We start from the raw sequence: 16958 nt of genomic DNA on the forward strand, positions 1-16958 counted from the left end.
CTGCCTGAGGGCTGTTGGGCAGTCAGACCATCTGCGAGCAGCAGTGCTGGCTGTATAGGAATGCTGGTCCTGGTGTCCCTGTCATGGTGTAAGCAGTGCCAGGATGCCCTGTGCCTCCCTGCTACGTGGGGCAGAGGCAGAGCTGAGCTGTAACCAGTACAGAAAGGCTCCTGTTGTTGCAGAGGGGGATGTACAAATGCTGCTGGATTTACTGCTGCAGTTTTAAACCCAACACGTGATGCTCAGGAGAAGCACATACATTTATGTGATTAAGTTAAGGATACACATTTTACATTAAAAATCACAAGTAAAGCATTCAGTACGTTTGCTGGCTGTCTTCACACCTTGCCTTTCACAATGTTCTCCAAGGCCTTGGCTACTTCATCCACACTGAGGTTATGCAGCGACACGCTTTTCTCCTTGCCAAACTCTGCAGAAAAGAGGGAGGGTTAGGCCTTTTTTCTGCTGGAAGAGTGAACCAAGGCCCTGCTTGGGGTTTCCCAGGGCCAACATCACATCTCAGGTCAGCATCACCACCCCCCAGCACTCCCCAGATGCCCTCCTGTGCCCTAGTTACTTTTTCCACCTTCCTCGATCCCACTGCTCAGCCATTCCTTTGGAGAAACCAAAGTACCCTACCACGTTTGCTCACCTCTTTAAACTTATGGCACTGCAGCTGAGCAGAGGCCACTATGATGTCCCATAGTAATCAGCCTGGTTGCTTTTGGCTCACGTAAAGATCCTCACAAACCCCTCAGTAAAACTGCTGAAAAACTCACTGCTCCTATAGTAGCCCCTATTGAGGGCTGTATCTTCCTGCAAATCACAAAGAAGAGACCTGCAGGTGCTGGCATGAGGGGTCTCCTGTTTAAAAGGTTAATACACGTGGGGGGAACCTCATCACAGCCTTCCAGTACTTAAAGGGAACTAAAGGGAACTTATAAACAAGATGGAGACCGACTTTTTTACACTTTCTGAAAGCAACAGGACAAGGGGGAATGGCTTTAAAAGGGGGGAGATTGAGGTCAGACGCGTGAAAGAAATCCCTTTCTCAGAGGGCTGTGAGTGCCCCGTTCCCGGAGCTGCCCCGTGCCAAGCTGGGCCGGGCAGCCTGAGCTGGGGGTCGGGAAGGACATTTATCTGATGCCGGTGGCTTCGGGACAAAAGCAAAGCCCTTACAGAACAGCCTTCCCACTCCCTTCGTGGCGCTGGCTGAGCACGCAGAGCACAAACGCAGCTCGCAGCAGTACGGAGCTTCTCGCCGCCCAAGCCCCGAGCCCAGCTCTCGCCGCAGAGCGCTCTACTCACCGTACCGCGCCCACAGCCGGGGCTGCACGCCGGAACACTCGCGGATGAGGATGGGGAAGTCGGGGTTCGCCTGCTTCAGCGTCACGTAGTGCTGCTCGATGAACTCCCTGACAAGGTCGGGCGGGCCGTCAGAGCCGCGTACCGCAGCCCCCTGCCCTCCCCCGCAGCCGGCCCCGGGCTCACCTGGCGCCGCGGCTGCCGGCCGAGCGCTGGCACAGATGGACACGAAGCTCCCGCAGGCTGCGGCCCAAACCGCCCCCGATGCCCCTCACGACCGCCGCCGCCATCTTGCGCGCCGCTCTCTCTCTGCCGGGGCCGGGGGGCGTGGCACCGGCTGTCGGCCAATCGGCGCGCCCGCTCAGCCCACTGGCCAATGGGAGGTGGGGAGGGCGACGGGCACTTCCGGCACTTCCGGTGCGACGGCTGAGGAGAGCGGAGCGGGCAGCAATGCCGGAGAGGGACGGTGAGGGGAACCGGGGGGGCTGCGGGGAGTGGGAAGCGCTGCTGGGGGCTGGGGAGAGGATCGTGGAACGGGGGGTACTGGGGCGGAGCGGGGGGCGGCGGCGGGCGGCGGCGGGTGGCGCGGCCCTGTGGCGTAGCCCTGTGGCGTAGCCCTGTGGCGTAGCAGCGAAGGGATGGGGCGCTCGGGGGTGGCTGGAACGGCCTAGGAAGGTGGCATCGAGCCTGTGGGACTCGGCGAAGCCGCCGCAGGATGCGACAGCCCGTTGACGGCTGGCCGTGCCGCAGGGTGCGACAGCCCGGTGGCGGCTGGGCCTGCCCCCAGCGGGGCCCGTGCCGGAGGGGTTGGCTGCAGAGGCCGGCTCTGAGAGCTGTTCCCTCCCGTCCCCAGGTGAGCCGTTCTCCAACCCCCTGGCCCCCGATGGCCACGATGTGGACGACGCTCACTCCTTCCACCAGTGAGTACTGCGCGGGGATCGGAGCAGGGCGCAGCGCCGCATTCTGCATACGCAACCTGGCAGTGCCCCGCAGGGCACCTGGGCACCTCCTACAGGCAGACCCTCGGAACCTGCCATGCTGGTGCAGCTTGCCGGGAGGTGATGGTTGCTCTTCTCACTTCCTTGCAGGTCCAAACTCACCAATGAAGACTTTCGAAAGCTTCTCATGACCCCGCGGGCGACGCCAACATCAGCGCCGCCGTCAAAATCTCGCCACCATGAGTGAGTAGGGTGTATTTCATGGGGCTGTGGGGCACAGCAGAGCCTTCATCCCTCAGGAGCATTGTATCTGTGTGACTCCATAACCTTGTAGTGGAGTATTCAAATGCCTGTGCTAGTAAGTGTGGAGACAGAGCCTGGGGAGCAGACCTGCACCTTGGTTTATGCTGGGTTGTGCATGTTGCATGTGTGTGTTACTAGAGTTAATGTGAGAAACTGGTGGGTCAGAGCTGTTAGAACGTTTTATGTGGGTTTTAAAGAGGCAGATTAGGTTCTTGCTGAGTGCAGATGTGAACTTTGTCTTCCTCTCCCTGTTGACTTATTGGAGATAATTGGTGCTATTCCTGTCTTTGGGCTTTGTGATGTTCTGCTGTGACTGTTCTGCTGTGCTGCCTGTGTTTGGCTGTGCAGGTTGTACCTGTTGTTTTTTACCCTTTTCCAGGATGCCCCGGGAGTACAATGAAGATGAAGATCCAGCTGCTCGTAGAAGGAAGAAGAAAAGGTAAACATTGAAAGTGATGCATCAGGGCTTTCCCTTTATTTGTTATGTACTTCCTGTGGATGTGACACCTGAGCTTTTGGGCTTCCAAGAACGATGCTTAGTGGCCTGGATTGTTCTGGAGCTTTGGAGCTAAGTTGTATAAGAAGAGCTCAAGATGACTGACTGTCACAGCCCATGGGAACAGATGTGCAATAGCAGCAGTAGGTGGAAGTGCAGCTTTGCCACCAGAAGAAATGGGAGAGGCTCTGTATGTGTCTAGCAGGGTAGAACAGTGCTAGGACACCTGCAGTAGTGACAGTGTCCTTTGGGACACATCTGTGCAGCAGCACTGCCCTCAGATCTTTTCCTTTTGGAAGGGAAAACCGAGCTCCTCGTTACAGCAGCTTCATCTCATCTGAGATGCTGTGTTCCGCAGTGCTTTAGTTTGTGTTTGGGGAAGAGATGGAGAGTGAAACGGGCACATGTTGGGCATTAGAGGCTGTTGCAGGAACAGTGCCTCAAACGTTGAATGTGTCACTAACGTTGGGCTGTTTCTCCAACCTCAGCTATTATGCAAAGCTGCGCCAGCAGGAGATAGAGCGTGAAAGAGAGTTGGCTGAGAAGTACAGGGATCGAGCCAAGGAGAGAAGAGATGGTGTGAACAAGGACTACGAGGAAACAGAGCTGATCAGCACAACTGCAAACTACAGGGCTGTGGGGCCCACTGCAGAGGCGTACGTGAGCTTGTGACGTGGCCTTCTCCTAACAGCCTGCTCCAGAGAGGCTGTCTCATAACAGCCTCCACTTCTGTTGTACAGGGATAAATCTGCTGCAGAGAAGAGGAGACAGTTGATCCAAGAGTCCAAGTTCTTGGGTGGTGACATGGAGCACACTCACTTGGTGAAGGGTCTGGACTTTGCCCTGCTGCAGAAGGTGAGTGCAGATGTCCCCGTGCTGCTGTTCTGTGCTCGTGGCCCATCCAGCCGGCAGAGGTGGTGAGGAGGGGGTGGTCGTTGCTGCTGTCAGATGCTGGGATGTTGCCATGCACTGCTGGAACGCATCATCCTTTCATGGAAAGATTTCTGAATGGCTGGGGAACTAGTGGCCGTGGCCTTCTTTGTTGTGATGAACAGCAGTGGTGTGATGTGGTCTGTAATGCACAGCTTTACTCTGTGGCTAGGTACGGGCTGAGATTGCCAGCAAGGAGAAGGAAGAAGAGGAAATGATGGAGAAGCCTCAGAAAGAAACCAAGTGAGTGGTGGAGGGTTTTGCACTCCCGAGTGCAGCTGCCTCTCAGAGAGGATGATGCAGAGGGGGCGTTGCTTAGCGTGCTGAAGTTCTCTGTCTTTTCAGGAAAGATGAAGATCCTGAGAACAAGATTGAATTTAAGACTCGGTTGGGTAAGGCTGTGTGCATGTGGCTGCATTGTGTTTTGGATGTGGGAGAAATGCTGAAGCTGACGGAAGGAGGCATATAGTATAGGAATTATGAACTCGAGGGTCCAAGCACGGCTCTTAGGAGCTGATTCTGATGTTTCTGATCAGCTAAGCTTGGTTTTCTTTTCCGTTCAGGTCGAAATATCTACCGCATCCTGTTCAAGAACAAAGCCTACGAGAGGAATGAGCTGTTCCTGCCAGGGAGGATGGCCTACGTGGTAGATCTGGATGATGAGTACGCTGACACCGATATTCCCACCACGCTGATCCGGAGCAAGGCCGACTGCCCCACCATGGAGGTACCCGGCCAGCTGCCAGCTTGGTTTGACTCGCCTGGAGCAGGGCTCGCCCTCTGCAGAGAGGCAACCACTTCCTTGGGCATTTCTCTTTCAGGCACAGACTACGCTGACCACAAATGACATCGTCATCAGCAAGCTGACACAGATCCTCTCTTATCTCAGGCAAGGAACCCGCAACAAGAAGCTCAAGAAGAAAGATAAAGGTAGGTGCTGAAGGGAGCCAAGTGGAAGGACTCGTGCCTGAAGCCTCTCCTGAGAGAATGAGATCCGTTTTATTTCCTGCATTCTCTGCACTGTGGGGCAGTGGACTTGGAGGGCGGTGACTTCCTGTTGCAAACGCTGCATCCTGAAGGCAGGATGTTCACAACTGAGTAAATGCTCAGAAAGTACAGCCGCAAGAGTGGCTTGTGCTGCTCTGTTTTCTGGTCTTAAGCAGTTCGTTAGGGAAATGCCTTATGTGGGGGAGGAACTTGATGGACTGCCGAGGTGCTGTGGTTTGGTAACATAAGGGGAAGCTGGGAGGACGTCCTCCAGGCATGGCACTGTTTGGGCTGGGAAGCAGCACAGGTGGGGTGCGGAACAACGTGCATCTTACTGCTGTTGTGTCCTTGCAGGGAAACTGGATGAGAAGAAACCCCCTGAAGCTGATATGAAGTAAGTGCCCTTCTGCCTCCGCAGGCTGTGGGATCAGAGCTATATGCCTTAATGCCTTTTTGATCAGCTGAGTTTGGAGAGTACTGGGCTTCGTGCGTGTGGAGCAAGCTGCCTCTTTGGACATGCTGTTTGGGCTGCTTTTAAGGCAAGGTGGCTAAGGCTGGAGACGAGCTTTGTTTTATTTCTTGATTGAGGCAGGCGAGGGCTGTCACTTGGCCTGGTCCACAAGAGGCAAATTCAACAGATGACAGAAGAGAGCAGAAATGCAGCAATACTTCTGAGAGATGGAGAAGCCAGTTCTAGCGGGCATGCTCAGCTCTCTGTGTTGATGCCGCACCTTCCTTTGTCAGGTTCCAGATCAAAGGGAGGCGGTCGTGGCTTCTCTTACACCACCTGTAAATGTGGGCTCTTTTCCACTCTAGCATCTTTGAAGACATTGGGGATTATGTCCCGTCCACTGCAAAGATGCCACGGGATAAGGAGCGGGAGAGATACCGCGAGAGAGAGCGGGACAGGGAGCGGGACCGGGACAGGGAGCGTGAGAGGGAGCGGGAGGAGGAGAAGAAGAGGCACAGCTACTTTGAGAAGCCCAAGGCTGATGACGAGGTGAGTGCTTCTGCAGCGTGGTGAGTGTAGCTGTAGGGCTGGTGTGGTCGCACTCCCAGCTGTGCTGTGTTCAGCTCGTGTTGAGCTCTGTCTCTGCAGCTGGGGGCTGCTGGGTGCTGGGGTGCTTGTCCTCTCCTTCAGCAAGCAAGGCAAAACTGGCACAGGCCGGTGGCTTTTATGATTTGGTTCTGTGTGCGTGTGATTCCCACGAGCAAACTTAGAAGTGGAGCTGCAAGTCATGCAGCACCATCAGTTGTGTGCTTTCAGCCCTCCCAAGTGACACAGTATCTCTCCCTCTTCTTTGCAGCCCGCAGACATTGACAAAGGTGAGTAAATCTGTGTGTTTGTTTGAATGAGGCTGGACGTGGCAGTGAGGTCACATGACGTTGCACGCTGTTGAGCAGCTGCTTGCCTCGCTGTCTTGCTTGAACTCCATTCTCCCAGAAACTGCTGTGACAGAGGGAGTCGTCTGCTGTGGGAGGTGGGTAATGGAGTTAAGAGTCTCTTGTCTATGAACTGCTGCAGGTCAGCCCTGGTTGAAGGTATACAAATGCTTTTCTAGTAGCAAATCCACTCATATGACATTATGCCAGCTATAAGCTGAGGAGGATTCAAGTTCTTCCTAGGATCAGCCTTGCATGAATTACCTCTGTATGTGCTCAAACTAAAGTTTGCTGCTCACTGGTGTTCTCCAGCTTTCCCTCTCCTACCTCGTGTGCAGCCTGTGCTCCTGCTGTCCGTCCTGCAGCAGGCTGCCGTAGGCTGCCCTAAAGCTGCTCTAAAGCTGCCCTAGGCTGCCCTAAAGCTGCCCTAAAGCTGCATGAACTGATCGTACAGAAAGAGGCTCTTTCCAGGTGTAACATGGTAAGCCGTTTCCCCCACCAAAACAGCCTGCTGCTCTCTCTGTTCCAGGACCTGGCTCTGCCAAGGAGCTCATCAAGTCCATCAACGAGAAGTTTGCTGGAGCTGCTGGCTGGGAAGGAACAGAGACATATCCTTTACTGTCTGAGCAGCCTGGCTGACTGCAGGGCCAGGCTTCCTCCGTAGGCAAGCTGTGCCTGAGTGGCTATGTGGCTGTCCTTCCTTCCTGTGGGAGGGCTCTTCCTTCTGTAGTAGAGAAATGCCACTTGCACCTTGTTATTTGTTGTAAACCAAACATAAGCTCGGCAGTGTCTGGTTCAGTTGTGTTGGAGCAGGTGTCTGCTGTGTGTAGGGGAATCTGCCGTTCGCCTCGCTGTGCTCAGCCCTTAGCTGTACATAAGCCTATCTGCTGCTGTTTTCCTTTACTGTTGTCACATTGAAGAAGCCAGAAGACAAGAAGCAGCTGGGAGACTTCTTCGGCATGTCCAACAGCTATGCAGAGTGCTACCCTGCTACGTAAGGGAGCAGCAAGAAGCTGTGGGTTGGGAGCAGGGTGCACCAAGGGGTCACTGTTCTCTAGCAGCAGGAGCTTGCTCACCAGCCCCACAGCTCCTTGCTGGAAGGAGAAGACCTTCAATTGGCTGTGGTGCCTTGCCAGTCTATGCAACTTTTTGGTAAAATGCTCCTTGTGTCTCTTCTTTGGAACCTTCTGCTCCTCAGTGCTAGGGGAAAGCAGAGATGGCTGAGAATCTTCTGGGTTGCAGGGCCTTCTTTCTGGTTAGCTTATTTTTCAACCTGGGGACATGAGAGATACCTGTCATGAGCTCACTGCCTCATTATATTGACACCTGACTCCAAGATCCTGATCTGTGACTCAGAGACCTACTCTGAGCATTTTCTGTGCCTTTTTGTTTTCCCCATACAGAATGGATGATATGGCTGTGGACAGTGATGAAGAGGTAGACTACAGCAAGATGGATCAGGTAGGCTGCCATAAGCCGAGGCCAGACAGTGAACTAGGTATCACTGCAGGCCTAGAGGGTCCCACTGGAGAGAAAGCAGGCTTGTGTAAAGCACTGAATACCAGGAGCTGGGTGCTGGTTGTGGTTTGGGGCTTGCCAAGCTACTGTGTGCTTGGGTCTAGGTGAGATCTGTTGTCCCAAAGAGCAAACGTGCTGCTTTATGGCTCTTGGGAAGAGGTTTGGTAATGTTTGCTCATCTATTTCAGTTCCCATTTCCATGGGATTTCCTGGCTGGGTCTTCCAGGGGAGGAGATCTCAGAGCCAGGTCCATACTGGATGCATGGATCTGTTGAACTGGGACTGATAACAGCCTGAGATCTTGCAGGCGTACAAAAGGCATGAAAAGTCCTGGCCGGTGTCAGCTGAGGAGCTGCTGAATCATCTCTGTTTGCTGCAGGGTAACAAGAAGGGGCCTTTGGGCCGCTGGGACTTCGATACCCAGGAGGAATACAGTGAATACATGAACAACAAAGAGGCTCTGCCCAAGTGAGTGCAGCACTTGTGAAGTGCTAGATCAGCTGAGGAATTGGTTGTGGGTGGGAATGGCAGTAGCTCCCAAACCCAGGTGTTGGGGGAGCACCGACACTGAGTGAAAAAGCTTGTGAGGGGGAGGAGCCATGGATCCTGGGCTTGGTGACTTGTCTTTGCTCTGAAGAATGCCTGCCCAGCCCGTTTCCAGGGTGCTAAGCTGGCTCGGTGCAGTACAGGCTTGTGGCTGGGTCAGATGTATCTGTTCCAGCACCACAGAACTGCACAAGTGCTGAGCTGTCTCATTCCTTCCCAGGGCAGCCTTCCAGTACGGGATCAAAATGTCTGAGGGACGCAAAACCCGTCGCTTCAAGGAGACGAATGACAAGGCAGAGCTGGACCGGCAGTGGAAGAAGATCAGTGCGGTGAGTGCCTGCTGCTGGGGGTGGTTTTTTCGTGCTGTGAATTACCAGCATATCCCTGGGTCAGGAGAGCTCCCATCTAGCTTGCTGTGCTAGGCACTTCTCCTTGGTCTGGCTCATGCCCTAGCGGCCAGGCTTGCTGTTGTGCAGGGGGTTTTCTGCTTAGTACTGTGTAGCAAATGGATGTGTCCAAAGGCAGCAGCTCTAAGCTGTTCGTGTGGGCTTGGAGGGGACAGGGCATGTTCTGTGGCTTCCTGTTTTCTAAGAAGCAGAGCTCGGATGATATCCAAGAGGAGGAGGTCTTGTCAAAATGAGCAGGCCAGGAGCACCCCCAGTACTGTGGGGTGGGCTAGGAAAAAGTGAGAACAGATGCTAAACAAAAATGGGACTTGTCCTTGGTGGCCAAAATGGAGCAAAGGGAGAACAGGCCAAGTTTATGGACAGCTTGTTGACAACTTTGCTCCAGCCGTAGCCCTCACTGTGTCTTGCACCCTACAGTGCTTCTGCTGCTTGCTTTGTCCTTATGGAGGAAAGGGGCAGTTGGGTAGCTGGCTGTGCACAAAGTATAACAGGCATTTGTGTTTTTTTTTTCACAGATCATTGAGAAGAGGAAGAAACTGGAGGCTGATGGGTTAGTAAAGTGATCCCTGCTTTTGGCTCAGCAGCGGGGAGTGGGGCCGTCTCCTACAAGTCCTCTTGGGGCTGCAGGGGGCAAAGACCTCTCTGCTGCCTCTAGGCAATGGGCCTGGAAGGATGGGGAGAACATTCAGCCCCTCATGTGCTATGCAGGGTACTTCTCTCCTGGGCCTTGGGTGAGGGCGGAGCAGATGTGGGAGGTGATGACTTTTTGGGCTCTTCATCACAGTCACCTGCTGCGTGCCCTTAGGATGGTGCTTTGCTACTGAGCCCTAGAATGGAGGGGGATTGCTCTCCTTTCCTGCAACCTTACCAGCCTTGTGCCCATCTCTCTTTCCAGGGTGGAAGTGAAAAGGCCCAAGTACTGAGGCTGTAGCTGCCTGCCTACATCTGATCCTTCTGCTCCTGGAGCCTCGTCCTGCTGGATGCAGTGTTCCCAGAGCACAGGCGTGCCTCGGCACGGGCTGCCCCTCCTTCACCCCCACACTGGCTGACTTCCTGCTCCGGGCAGCACTCAGAGCCCCAGCCTCGTGCTGTGGGGCTGTGCTGGGGCTCTCTCCTCTTGTTTGTTGTACAGCTTGTGATTTGCAATCCTCGTAGACGTAATAAAATTACATTCAAGGCTTCTGCGTGTGTGCACATGCGTAGCAGAGCGGTGCTTGGCTCGGCTCAGCGTTGAGGCCTAGGCCGGGGGGTAGGCAAACGAGTCGGACCCGGGTTTCGAACCGGCGGCCTCCGCATCAGTCAGCCTGGCCGCCAGGGGGCGCTCTAGCGCCGGCACAGCCCGGGCATGCGCAGCAGGCTGTCCGCGGCGGCATGGCGGAGTCCGAGGAGGTGCGCGGCGGCGTGGGGTGCGGAGCGGGGGCTGCGGAGCCGCGCCTCACCTCACCGCGTTCCATCCCGCCCACAGGAGCCGCCCGCGGAGCCGCAGCTCCGGGACACCCCCGACGACATCTGCTTGGAGGCAGCGGCCAACGCCATCGCGCTGCACCCGGAGCGGGAGCTGCTGGCGGCGGGGGACGTGGACGGCGACGTGTATCTGTGAGTACCTGTGGGGACCTATGGGTGCCGGTAAGTACCTATGGGTACCTGTGGGTGCCTGTAAGTACCTATGGGTACCCGTTGGCGCCCCGCACGGCCCTGCCTCACGGCCGCCCGCAGGTACTCGTACTGCTGCGTGCAAGGGAACAACCGCCAGCTCTGGTCTTCGGGACACCACCTGAAGTCGTGCCGCGATGTCGCCTTCTCCCAGGACGGACACAGTGAGTGCGGGGCCGGCGGCGGGGCCGCGGTCGGGTCGGGGCCGCGCTGACGGCTCTCCGTCCCCAGAGCTGCTCACCGTGGCCAAAGACAAAGCCGTCCACGTGCTGGCGGTGGAGGACGGCCGCCTGGAGACGCGCATCGCCAAAGCCCACGGGTGCGTGCCGGGCCGGGCTGCGGGAACCCTGACTGCGGCTCAGCCCTCGGCTGACCCACGTGGTCCCGCAGCGCGGCCCTCAACTGCGTGCTGCCCGTCGATCAGCACCTGCTGGCCACGGGCGACGACAACGGGGAGCTGAAGGTGTGGGACCTGCGCAAGGGCGGCGCCGTGCTGGAGGCCCGGCAGCACGAGGAGTACATCAGCGCCATGGCCGTGGATGGGGCCGGCAAGATCCTGCTGACCGCCAGGTACTGCGGGGCTGGCGCTGCCCGTGGCGGGCTTAGTGCTGCCCCCTGCCCCCCCCCCACGGGGCCGCTCCATTTCCCGCAGTGGCGACGGCACCATGGGAGTCTTCAACATCAAAAGGCGCCGCTTTGAGCTGCTCTCGGAGCCGCAGAGCGGGGATCTGACATCGGTTGTGCTGCTGAAGGTAGGCTGGGGGCCCTGCAGCCCAGCGCGTGCACAGCCCTGTTGTTTCCTTGCCATGCTCTGGTTCACGTGTTCTCCCTGTGCTTTGGTCTCCCCCTTCTTGCTTAGCGAGGGAAGAAAGTGGCTTGTGGCTCCAGCGAAGGAACCATCTACCTCTTCAACTGGAATGGTTTCGGGGCCACCAGTGACCGCTTCTCTCTGAGGGCTGAGTCAGTGGACTGCATGGTCCCCGTCACAGAGAGCATCGTGTGCACAGGATCCCTTGATGGGGTCATCAGGTCAGCGTTGTGGCTGTGGGATCATAGAATCACATCACAGAATGGCCTGGGTTGAAAAGGACCACAGTGAGCATCTGGTTCCAATCCCCCTGCTATGTGCAGGTCATCAACCAGCAGCCCAGGCTGCCCAGAGCCACATCCAGCCTGGCCTTGAATGCCTGCAGGGATGGGGCATCCACAGCCTCCTTGGGCAACCTGTTCCAGTGCCTCACCACCCTGTGTGTGAAAATGATGCAATGGCAAGGGCTCTGGGGAGGGTGCAGAGCGAGATGAGCCTTGGAGGGCAGGGCAAAGAAAGCTTCTGCTCATTCTGGAAGGAATGCATTGAGCTGGAGGGCTGGGCTTGCATTCCCCAAGGCTCTGCCCCTCACTGTGCTGCATCCGTTCACTTTTCCCCAGGGCGGTGAACATTTTGCCCAACCGGGTGCTGGGGTGCGTCGGGCAGCACCTGGGGGAGCCCATTGAGCAGCTGGCTGTGGCCCCAGGCGGGCAGCTCCTGGCCAGCTGTGCCCACGACCAGAAGGTGAAGTTCTGGGACATCTCCTCGCTGGGCTCCATGGTGGTGGATGAGTACCGCAAGAAGAAGAAGCGGGGGGGGCCACTGAAAGCCCTGAGCAGTAAGGCTGCAGGCAGTGGGGAGGACTTCTTTGCAGACCTCAGAGAGGAGCAGGAAACCACAGCGGAGGCGGCAACAGGGAGCGACAGTGACGACAGTGACTGAGGAGCTGCGGTCTGCTGGTGGCTGTGGACGTCCTGAGGCTGGGAACAGAGCAGGGTGCTGGTGGAGATGATGGGGTCGGTGAGAGAAAACGGGTCAGCTCCCATCTGCTGTGAGGTTCCACAGGGTCAGTGAGGACTGTGCCGTGTTTCCTCCAGGCTGCAGCAGAGCCTGCACCGCATCCTGAGCAGATACATCAAGCATCGGTCAACTGTTAAGCTTAGGCATCAGGGGTATTAAAAATGTAGTGCCTTTTGGTTCCTAGCAGCTTGTGCTGATGGCTTGGCTTGCCCAAACTTCCTTGAGACTTTTCAGAACACTGGGGATGTGTCTGCTGGGCACTGGGGTGATGAGAGTCCTGCCGATGAATGGCCCAGCATCCCAAACTGTAGCTGTCTTTGGCAGGAAACCTGCCTTTTTTCCCCCGTGCTCCATGACAGAGCAGCACACCTGGGCTGACCTTGGGCTCCCAGGCTGCTCTGCTGTGTCCCCTGCAGTAGGGTGGCTGTTGGCCCCCAGGTGCTGGAGGCACAGAGGTATTGGCAGCTCACACGGGACAGGGCAAGGACCTGATTTCCCAGTGCATGGTGTGCGTCCCAGCATTGGGCTGAGTTACATCCCTGCTCTGAATCCTGTGCATTGGCTGGGGAAGGGGAGTGTGTTCTGGTCCAACCCCTGGCACAGCTTGCAGGCTGCTCCCCTCGGGTTATCCTGAGTTCTGGGCTCTGGCCAGCAGAGCCCTCAGATGGGTGGAATTTTATGCCTGGTGTCTGGATGTGTAGTGAGGCCACCTGCAGCACTTGCCAAGATGTGCCCAGAAATGGCAGCCACAGTGGTGGACATTGGTGAGGGGAAGATGCTGATGAGGAGCGTATGCAGGGCTGGAGCTCAGAGCACAACCGCGTGCTAAGTATGAGTGCAGCTGAGGTGTGAGTGCTGTCCTCCAGCTCACCTGTGCCTGCACGAGGGATTTGTGCCATCCCTGGGAGCATTTTTGGGCCCTCTGCACACACCCCAACCGCTCCATGTCTCTCCTGTGCTCAGCACGCCCTGTCCGGATGCAGCACTCCAGGTGAGGTCTCACGGCACAGAGCAGAGGAGCAGATCCCCTTCACCACCCTGCTGGCCGTGCCGCTTTGGGTGCACCCAGGGTACGGTTTGCTCTCTGGGCTACGAGGGCACAGCGCTGGCTCATGTCCAGCTGCCACCCAGCAGCACCCCAAGTCCTTTTTGGCAGGGCTGTGCTCCATCCCGTCACCCCCCAGCTTGCACCGACAGCGGTGGTGGCCACGGCCCAGGTGCCAGACTGTGTGTTTGGCTTTGTTGAACCTCACGACATTCTCCTGGGCCCACTGCTCAGTCTGGGTCTCTCTGAATGGCATCCCGTCCCTCGGTGTGTCCCTTCACAGCTTGGTGTCACCTGCAGACGGCTCAGGGAGCACTTGACCCCAATCGGTGTCACTGATGAAGACACTGGAGAGCACTGATCCCTGAAGTGGTTAAAAAGTAACGATGGGAACACACAAAATGGGCCAGGGGTGCCCGCGGGATCGAACCCCAGTCGGAGCCCGGAAAGCACAGAATGTTTGAACCGAAGGAACCGCTGGGCTAAAGCCGGCCCAGGACGGGTGGCAGCTGCTGTGCCTCAGGAACTGCATGCAGGGGTGACGTTGGGGTGATGTCAGCAGGAGCTGCCCAATGTGCGCCTGGCTGCAGGATGGGATCCACCCAGGGAAACCGCAGCAACAGAACACAACAGAACACCGTCACAGCTTCCCAGGCTCCTTTAATAGCCAGCAGGTGGCTGCTGGCCTCCGGGCTGCAGGCAGTGCCTGCAGACAGCCCAGGGTCCCCCGACTGCCTCATGCCAACGGGGCTGCAGGTAATGGGGCCCAGTGCCAGCTTCCCCCTGCCAGCCCCCCCAGCTCGCATACTTCCAGGCAGCTGCTGCTCCTCCTGAGAGCCCTGCAGCACCACAGCAACACAAAACAACTTCATCAACAGGAAAACATGCCAGCAGGCAGGACGTGCCCGCTGCTCACAACGGACCCAGCGCCGGTGGGAACGCGGCAGCGCCCACGCCCTCCACATGGCCCTTAAACAAACCCCCAACGAACTCAAAACAAGGCTCAACAGGAACACGGCCCCACTGGGCTCAGCTCTGCTCCACGATGTGACATTGGGTGTCTTGGGTTCATTTCATAGCTGGGGCACAACGCGTGCCCGCATACATCCTCAGTACCCTGCAGGAGAGAGCAGAGCGCTGGATGCTGTTCCTCTCCCCCCAGCCCGCCCCCAGCAGCCCCCAGCCCCAGGAGAGCCCCCAGGCAGTGAGGGGAGGTGGGGACCAACTCACCCAGCATCATCAGGGCCAGCTGCGCTACCGCCTCTTTGATCTTCTCGTGCCCCGCGGTGCCCGCCGCGTCCTCCCGCACCCACAGGAAGGTGCTGCAGGGCACGGGGTAGGATGGGATCACCACCTGGCCCCAGTACCGCTGCCAGCCGTTGGGCTCTGCCTGCACGCACCTGGTGAGGAAGTGGGGGCTCCCCAGGTGCAGCCACCGGCACAAGGCCTGCAGTCGGCCCAGAGCACCACGCAGCTCCGAGGATGGCAGCCCCCGCTCGGGGCTCCCCAGGCGCCGCACGTTGCTGGGGGGCGGCTTCTCCCCACGCGCCTGCAGCTGCTCCTTCAGCTCAGGCTTCAGCCACTCCACCTTCGCCTTCTTGAAGATGCCGACATTCCCTAGGAGAGACCCACAGCAGCTGCACGCTCAGTTCGTCCCACCCCACCTCTAACCCCAGTGACCCCGCTGCCTCCCAGTACCTTCCACCAGGGCTTTCTTGGCCATGGCGGCAGCCCGGTGCGTGCCGTAGGTCAGCATGGCGACCTTGCCCTGCTTGCGGTCGGGGCTGTTGTGCAGCGTTAAGCCCAGCAGCCCCTCGGTGATCTCCAGCAGCAGGGCGCCCAGCTCCCCGCGGCGCAGTGTGGCGGGCAGCCCGTTCACGCTCAGCTCGCACTTCTCGAAGCTCCGGCACACCAGGATGGCGCGGCCCTCCTGCACCTCCCAGTTGTTGAGGGCGGCGATGGCCTTCCCGGCGCTGTGCTGGTCGCTGTACTTGGCGTAGGCGAAGCCGCGGTTCAGCCCGCTGAAGGTCAGCATGAGGCGGAACTCGTAGAGCTGCCCCACGCTCTGGAAGAGCGGGATGAGCTTGTCCTCATACAGGTCCCGCGGCAGCTTGGCGATGTACACCTCGGAGCCTGGGGGCGGCGGGCTGCCCACCCACCCTGCGGGCACACAGACGTCAGAGCACCGCCCAGCCCTGGGCAGCGCCACGCCGAGCCGCTGGCACCCACCTGGCGGAGGGCCGCCGTACCGCCGCTGCCCGTTCACCTGCACCAGGTCGATGCCGGTTTCTCTCATCCAGGTGAGCAGAGCCATCTTATTGGCCCGGTTGATGCTGCTGGTCCACTGCTGAGGGAGGGAGGGAGCGAGGAGGTCGGTGCCGCCCTGGGCAGAGCATCCGGCTGCCCAACTGCAGGCATCCCAACCCCGAAGCGCCGCCCCCAGGCTGAGCACTGCACTGCAATGTGGGGGAGTGCGGGGCTGCTCTGCCCTCAGGGCACATCCAAAGAGCTCTCCTGATCCACCGCCTAACAGCAGCAACTCTGGCAGAGCACACGGGCACCAACAGCTCCTCCAGAGATGTCTGCAAAGGCTTTGAGAGCAAAGATTTGGGTGCATCACCAGGCAGGGCGGGAGCAAAGTGCCGCTCTGAGCCATGGCCATCGTACCGCGGTGAGCACAGCCCCAGGCAGGATATGGGTGGGACACGGAGAGCCAGCCCGCACCTCCAGCCCACCCCTCGGGACAATGCAGCGGCAGGGAGGCACCGAGGACACTGCCCACACAGCACCATCACCACCGAGTACTCATTAAGTACCGCCCGGTCTCATCAGCGCCTTTGAGGCGCCGGAGGTGTCCCACAGCCGTGGCGATGCGGCACGGAGGGACGTGGTTAGAGCGCACGGTGGGGATGGGTCCATGACGGCAGGGGTCTCCTCCAGCCTTCACGGCTCAACCGCTCCGGTCCCAGCTCACGCTAACATCCCGTCCACTTGCACTTTACTCCCGCGCACCGCTGCGTTTCTGTCCCCGCGGAGTTCCGCCTTTCCCGAAGCCCAGAGGGACGCAGCCGCGGACCCTGCGGGGTCAGCTCCGAGCGGGTCCCGGCAGCAGCGGTCCCGCGAGGGGCTCCCAACCCCGGCAGCGCCGCGCAGTGCGGCTCCGAGCCCCGACGGGCGCGCACCGAGCCCCCCGGCAGCCGCTCCGAGTTCCTGCCGGCCCCACGCGGTGCCGTCGAGCCGCGCAGCGCCAAGCCCGACGGCCGTTCCATAACAAGCGGGGATCCCGCGAGCGCGGCCTCGCCCCGCAGCCCCGTCCCGCACAGCACCCACCTGCTCCGCCATCGCCGTTCCTCGTGGTCCCCACCCGGCTCTGGAACTTTCCGTAGCCGCCGCCCACCTTTGGGCCTCGACCGCCCCGCCCCGAGGAGGGAGGAGAGAGCGGAGGGCCGGGGATGCGGCGCAGCCCCCCGATCCTGCAGCGCTGCGCTCGTGGCAGGAGCAGAGAGGAAGGAAGAAAAGGCGAGGCGTGGGATGGACGAGATTTATTGGTTGTCAGAACATTTGGCATGGGATGAGGTCAACCCCGCCGCAGCCAGAGCAGAAACGCTGGGCCGGACAC

The 16958-nt window shown here is 58.6% G+C and overlaps 4 protein-coding genes across 4 annotated transcripts; 2 read left to right on the top strand and 2 right to left on the bottom strand.

Moving 5' to 3' along the window:
- Positions 1 to 338: 338 nt before the first annotated feature.
- On the bottom strand, positions 339 to 1595 carry NDUFA2 (NADH:ubiquinone oxidoreductase subunit A2; the record flags this gene model as incomplete). Its single annotated transcript, XM_079542588.1, has 3 exons — positions 339 to 430; positions 1309 to 1415; positions 1492 to 1595. The coding sequence occupies 3 exons, from the start codon at positions 1593 to 1595 to the stop codon at positions 339 to 341; spliced, it is 303 nt and encodes a 100-aa protein (XP_079398714.1).
- A 160-nt stretch (positions 1596 to 1755) lies between these two features.
- IK (IK cytokine) lies at positions 1756 to 9986 on the top strand (the record flags this gene model as incomplete). Its single annotated transcript, XM_079542223.1, has 19 exons — positions 1756 to 1845; positions 2056 to 2225; positions 2394 to 2486; positions 2926 to 2985; positions 3531 to 3698; positions 3783 to 3897; positions 4145 to 4215; positions 4318 to 4364; positions 4536 to 4699; positions 4794 to 4902; positions 5314 to 5353; positions 5776 to 5959; positions 6850 to 6950; positions 7256 to 7336; positions 7746 to 7803; positions 8240 to 8328; positions 8627 to 8735; positions 9329 to 9363; positions 9709 to 9986. 19 exons carry the CDS (start codon positions 1756 to 1758, stop codon positions 9734 to 9736), a joined length of 1812 nt encoding a protein of 603 aa, XP_079398349.1. The 3' UTR covers positions 9737 to 9986.
- Positions 9987 to 10184: 198 nt separating this feature from the next.
- WDR55 (WD repeat domain 55) lies at positions 10185 to 12312 on the top strand (the record flags this gene model as incomplete). Its single annotated transcript, XM_079542224.1, has 8 exons — positions 10185 to 10202; positions 10279 to 10409; positions 10530 to 10630; positions 10698 to 10785; positions 10857 to 11036; positions 11119 to 11218; positions 11326 to 11495; positions 11895 to 12312. The coding sequence occupies 8 exons, from the start codon at positions 10185 to 10187 to the stop codon at positions 12214 to 12216; spliced, it is 1110 nt and encodes a 369-aa protein (XP_079398350.1). The 3' UTR covers positions 12217 to 12312.
- Positions 12313 to 14448: 2136 nt separating this feature from the next.
- Positions 14449 to 16907, bottom strand: DND1 (DND microRNA-mediated repression inhibitor 1; the record flags this gene model as incomplete). Its single annotated transcript, XM_079542225.1, is given in 5 exon segments — positions 14449 to 14456; positions 14570 to 14956; positions 15038 to 15686; positions 16670 to 16826; positions 16828 to 16907. Coding segments are annotated over 5 exon segments (1281 nt in total).
- Between the last annotated feature and the right edge of the window lie 51 nt (positions 16908 to 16958).

The sequence above is a fragment of the Tetrao urogallus genome (genome assembly GCF_951394365.1).
Source record: "Tetrao urogallus genome assembly, chromosome: 14".
Lineage (NCBI taxonomy): Eukaryota > Metazoa > Chordata > Aves > Galliformes > Phasianidae > Tetrao > Tetrao urogallus.